Raw genomic sequence first — 6,000 nt, 5'->3', positions numbered from 1 at the left:
CTCCCCGGAGCGCGGAGCCGGCCGTCCGTCCGTCCGTCCGTCCGGCGGGGGCGGGAGAGTCCGCGTAACCGCGACCCGCCCGCCGCCTCCGCCATCTTCCACTCACCCGACTCCCCCCGCGGCCGCGGGCCGCGCGCTCCCCTTCCGGCCTCTGACAGAGATCCGGGCGGGGCGGGGTGGGCGAGCGCGCGGAGGGGGTGGACCGAGGGCGGGGAGGCCGGACGGAAGAGGAAAGGGCGGGCGGCCAGCGGCTCCGGCAGGCAGGGCGTGCGGCGTGCGGCGTGTGCGCGGCGAGAGGCGGAGGGCGGGAGGGGCCGGGGGGGCGGAGGCATGAGCGCGCGCGGCGCCTCGCCGCGGCTCCTTCGCCTGGGCGGAAAGAGCCGAGCGCAGCCCGAGCGCTCCATTAAAATGGCGGCGGCGGCGGCGGCGGTGGCGGCCGCGGCGTCTGGTCGGTGGTGAAGTGACTCTGCTGCTTCTCTCCCCGCCCGCCCCTCCCTCCTCCCTCCCCCGTCCTTCCCCCTGCCCCCGCCGCCCGCGCCGCGCTCGGCGCCCCTGAGGCCTGCACCTCCCTCGCCCCCCTCCTCGCCCCCGCCCGCTCCCGGGCCCGCCGGCCCCCTCCCCCACCCTCCGCTCCCCGCCCCGTCCTCGCCGCCGCCCGCCCTCGTCGTTTCCCCGCCCCGCCGGCAGGCCGGCCCCCTCCCCTGCCTCTGTCCCCTCCCCCCCGCCGGTCGGGATCAGTCAGTGCGATCCGAAGCGGGGGAGGGGGGGGCGGCGGCCGAACGATGTGCGAGAACTGCGCAGACCTGGTGGAGGTGTTAAATGAAAGTAAGTGGCCGGGCCGGCGGGCGGGCGGGCGGGGGACCTGTCGGGGTGCACGGTGTGCGGGCCCCCACGCCGCTCCCGGCCTGCCCCGTCGGCCGCGGCCCGCCCAGGGCGACGGCCCGGACGGCCTCCCGGGCGGCGTGCGGGCCCGGGAGCCCGGGAAGGTGCGCGGTGGCGGGCGTCGCGCCGGCTCGGGCCCAGGCCGGCCGGGTTACCTGGGCGCCCGGGAGGCCGCGGCGCAGCTCCGGCCCAGTCAGGCCTGGGCGGGCTCGCAAAGTTTCCTCATTACAGGTGTCAATTAATGGAGGCACTAATGAGCCCTTCCGCCCCCTTCCCCCTGCGGAGAAGGGGAGGGAGGGGAGGTGGGGTCGGAGGACCAGGCTCTCCTCCGCAGTCGGAGCCAGAGGGCCGCCCTCTTTGATTTCCAGCGTGCCGGGGAGGCCTTGCTTACCTGCTCATTTTCATTAAAGTCCCTGGGAGAAGGGTGGTGATTTTTCCTTCCCTTGAGGGTGTGTGGGTGTATTAAATCCATCTGCCAGCCCTTAAATAGCAGAAAATGAACTGCAATAGTGATGATTGGGACCGTCTTACCTTAATTAAAAATAAAGGCGATAGTATTTCTTCAGCGTACCATTCGTGGTTTAAGGAGTGAAATCTATTATAAGAAGATCTCTGTACCAAAGACAACCATCTCGAGTACTCATGGTCTATATCTGAAAATGATAGGCCTTATTCTTTATTATTATATTACATCTTTTATTTGTGGCCCTTGCACGATTGTATTTCTGCTTAAAAAAAGAAACAAAACAACAACAACAAAAAAACAAGGTATATTGCAAGTCAGCTACTTAATGGGCCCAGAGGCCTAGGTTGGAAGAGGTGATTTAGATGAAAAGATAATTTACAAAAACTTGATTTGTGAGAAAATGTTCATTTGAAGTATTGGCACTTACATTCAGTGTGATATGTGATATTTTGACAGATTTCCAAACTTATTATTCTTTTTAATACGTTATTTAAATAGTCAATTTATAGACTGTAATGTCTTTTTTGTGTTTAAATTTTACTTTATTATGTGCTTGTAATTTATTTTTAGCTGTGTATTTACTTCATGAGAGATACAAGTAGGTGTTTGCATATATTCAAATTATACTTTCCAGTATTTGTGTCATCGTAAATTTTCCTAGTATTTTAAAGTTATTCCTATTTTGACATAAATTTCATTTTTGGTACAGTGATATGGTAAACATAAGTTTTAGCACTTAAAATTTTCAGTAAAACATTTGTAACTTAGAAATATATTGGTTATTGTATCTTCTCAAACTTGAAAGTAGCTTTATTTAATATGCATTAGGAAAAATAATTAGGGGGAATTTAAAGATTAATTTTTATTGTTTTTGGTTGTAGGTGTGTGTGTGTCTCTGTGTCTGTGGGTATATTCATGTGAGTGCAGCTGCCTAAGGCCAGAGACATCAGATCCCTGGAGCTGGCGTTTCAGACAGTTGTGAGCTGCCCAATGTGGGTGTTGAGAACTTAACCTAGCTTCTCAGGAAGAGTAGCAAGTACTCTTAACCATTGAGCCATCTCTTCACCCATTTCTTAAGGTGTGATTTAAAACATTATTTTAAGCCTAACTAGGAATGTTGTAAACATAGTATCTAAAGAATTTATTTGAAAAGAGATGACATCTGTGTGATAAAGAAAGAGACCATTTTTAAGGGCTGATGAGATTGACTCTGTAAAAGGATGCTTTGAGTGAGTTTATTCTCAGAACACACACATGCTTGCACACAATGATAAAAAGAAAAAGGTACCATGTGTAAGTCAGTGGTCTCTAAAGGTACTTACCCCATTAATGTTTTCTTTAAGGCCCATTTGAAAGAAAATGTGATGACTTCAATCATCTCATGAGATATTTTCTTTTTTTTTTTTTTTTTCTTTTGGATTTTTTGAAGGAACTCTCTTTGTAGACCAGGCTGGTCTCCAACTCAGAGAGATACTCCTGTCTCTGCCTCTCCAAGTGCTGGGATTAAAGGCATGCACCACCACTCCTGGCTGGCTGGCTGGCTGGCTGGCTGGCTTCCTTCCTTCCTTCCTTCCTTCCTTCCTTCCTTCCTTCCTTCCTTCCTTCCTTCCACTAGGTTTCCTAGTGGCTGTACCCAGCAGGACTGCATGGGAAGTTGATTGGACCATGGACCTGGGTACCAACCAGGTGACTGTAACTACCAAGGGGGAGATCTTTTGATCCACCCCTTGGCATTGTTATAAATAGACCTTTGGAATAAAGTTTTGGGCCCATTTGGATAAGGATCCAGGCCCACCCAGCTCTATCCTGTGTTTTCTCTCCCCTATCTATTTCTAACTAAGTCTTTTATCCCTCATTCCTCAAGAGTTCCTAGGGTAAATAAGTGTGGGGGCTGGTCTCCTCCCCTCCCTCCCTCCCTCCCTCCCTCCCTCCCTCCCTCCCTCCCTCCCTCCCTGTCTCTTGTCTTTCAACATTGTAGTTATCTTAAATGTTTTCATATGTAGTGAGACCCTGTCTCAAAACAATATTTTCATTTGTGCTGTTCTTGTATCACAATTGTAATATTAAATTATCTGAGAACAAGGCCGACATACCACATTGTGGTAATGTTTGCCCATGCACATGATGCATGGAGCTTCATGATGAGCATGGTGGTTGAACTTTGACTAAAACTTGTTGAATTAGCCTGGCCTGGTGGTACAGGTTTGTCTGTAATCCTAGCTAACTCAGGAAGCTGAGGCAGGGGGATCACAAGGTCAGGGGTCTTCCTAGGCTACAAAATGAGCTCAAGGCCGGGTGGTGGTGGCGTGAGCCTTTAATCCCAGCACTCGGGAGGCAGAGCCAGGCGGATCTCTGTGAATTCGAGGCCAGCCTGGTCTACAGAGCGAGATCCAGGACAGGCACCAAAACTATACAGAGAAACCCTGTCTCGAAAAACAAACAAACAAACAAATGAATTCAAGGCTATCGTGAGCAATTTAGTTGAGACACTGTCTCAAAATATAAAGTAAAAAGAATGCTGGGGATATAGTTAGTGGTAGTGCTTGCCTGGTGTGAAGGAGGCTCTGGCTTTAAGCCCCAGGAATTGCCCCCTCAACAAAAGCAACAAAGAAAATCAGGTTTTTAAAAATTTTAGATCTTTAATTTTACGTATATGAATGTACCACATGCATTCCTTGTGCCTTCAGAGGTCAGGGAGGAGCCTTCGGCTCCCCTAGAGCTAGAGTTCTAGAAAGTCAGCTTTTTAAGTTGAAGTGGATTATGTCTTTCTTGTAGTTTACTTTGTAATTATGTTTTGGCTGTCCTTTCCTTCCCTATAGGTTGTGCAAAGATGAGTATTCATTCTTGATTCAAAGTTCAGAATTACATCCCTCAGACCATGTGCTTTTTCTTTTTTGAGACAGGGTCTCGGTGTCTCTCTCTCTCTCTCCCCCTCCTCCCCCCCCCCCCCCAACTCACTGTGTAGCCCAGACTGGCCTCAACTCACTGTCTCTCCTTCTTAAAGGTGTATAGTGGCCATAATTAAGGGGCTCAAATATAAATTTATTAAGGAAAAGAGAACTCTTAGGATTGGAAGAGGCTCCAAAGGAGGAATACTGTGGAACATTTAAAAAAAAAAAAATTGACGGAGACTGCAGCTGAGGAGATGCTTCTATGGTTAGGAGAACTTGCTTGCTCTTGCAGAAGACCAGAAATTGGTTTCTAGCACACATGTGGGGTGACTCACAGCTGCCATATTATTCCAGCTTGAGGGGATCAGAGGGTCAGACACTATCTTGACCTTCAAGGTATGTGAACACACTCACCCCTACACATATAAAAAAAAAAAAAAATTTGCAGAGAGCAGAGCATTGTGGGGCATCTATGTCTGTACTTGGGAGTCGGAGGCAAGATCCTGAGTTTGAGGCCAGACAGGCCACAGTGAAACCTTGTCTTAAAACCAGGTGAATAAATCTGGTAGAAAGTAATATGTCTAACAAGAAAAAGATAGCAATAATAGTTTCTAAACTGTTTACTTTGTCATCAGTGTTTGGCTACAATATTGTCTGGTTTTTTTTTTTTGTTTTTTGAGACAGGGTTTCTCTGTGTAGCTTTGCACCTTTCCTGGGACTACTTGGTAGTCCAGGCTGGCCTCGAACTCACAGAGATCGGCCTGGCTCTGCCTCCTGAGTGCTTGGATTAAAGGTGTGCGCCACCACCGCCCGGCCAATATTGTCAGTTTTACCTTTCGTCCTGGAGAGGTTCTCAAGCTGTAATTCTCACCATATAAACATACATTATGTAACTCTGCACATAAATTACCTACAGGTGAAAGGCCTATTGAAGTCTAGAATCAGGCTAAGAATCCTATAGTAAGGACTAACCTACAGGGTACCCACCTCCACCTTTGTTTTTGTTTTGTTTTTTTTGGTTTTGGTTTTGTTTTTTTTCAAAAAAGGGTTGCTCTGTGTAGCAGCTCTGGGTGTCTTAGAACTTGCTTTGTAGACCAGGCTGGCCTCGAACTCACTGAGATATACCTGCCTCTTCTGGGGTTAAAGGTGTGTGCCACCATGCCCGGCTCTACCTATTTTTTGACAGTTCAGGCTGGCTTTGAAGTCCTTCCTGGTCCTCTTGCCTCAGGCTCCCAAGTGTTGGAATTACAGTCATGAACTACTATGTCTGGCTTTTATATGGGGAGAGGCTATGGTGAGGGAATGACATTGTTCTTTTGCTTTTTAGCCTAGGCTGGCCTGGAACTTGCAAGTAATATTCCTATTTCAGACTACCATGCCTGTCTGTTAGTACTGTCTTAATTGCAGATTTTGTTTTGTTTGTTTTTCGAGACAGGGTTTCTCTGTGTAGTTTTGGTGCCTGTCCTGGATCTGACTCTGTAGACCAGGCTGGCCTCGAACTTGGAGAGATCTGCCTGGCTCTGCCTCCTGAGTGCTGGGATTAAATGCATGCGCCACCATTGCCCGACTGCAGATTTTTTTTTTTTAACTTGGGAAATCTTATTATTTCTCTAACCAATTAATATTTGAAGCACTGACTAACATAAATTATTCACAATTTCCATCTAAATATTATTTATTTGTATATTGGGCCTTGGTCTCACTCTGTAGCCCAGGCTATCCTCAAATAGTTCTGTTTCAGCCTCCCAAGGAATAGGTTAT

General features: G+C 48.6%; 1 protein-coding gene across 4 annotated transcripts in view; it reads left to right on the top strand.

The window, feature by feature from the left end:
• The first annotated feature begins 666 nt into the window (after positions 1 to 666).
• The window catches only part of Usp34 (ubiquitin specific peptidase 34), a 191,773-nt gene continuing 186,439 nt past the window's right edge, over positions 667 to 6,000 (top strand). For 3 of the 4 annotated variants that reach the window (XM_052734681.1, XM_052734680.1, XM_052734682.1), the window contains exon 1: positions 667 to 825. In XM_052734681.1, coding sequence (XP_052590641.1) covers positions 783 to 825 — 43 coding nt within the window. In that variant the 5' untranslated portion in view covers positions 667 to 782. The remainder of the gene's footprint in view (positions 826 to 6,000) is intronic. The other variant, XM_052734683.1, reaches the window with a different exon arrangement.

The sequence above is a fragment of the Peromyscus californicus genome, unplaced genomic scaffold (assembly GCF_007827085.1).
Source record: "Peromyscus californicus insignis strain IS unplaced genomic scaffold, ASM782708v3 Scaffold_13__1_contigs__length_99412109, whole genome shotgun sequence".
Taxonomy (NCBI): Eukaryota; Metazoa; Chordata; class Mammalia; order Rodentia; family Cricetidae; genus Peromyscus; species Peromyscus californicus.
The sequence above is the reverse complement of the archived record's forward strand: the minus strand, read 5'-3'. Positions and strand labels throughout refer to the sequence as shown.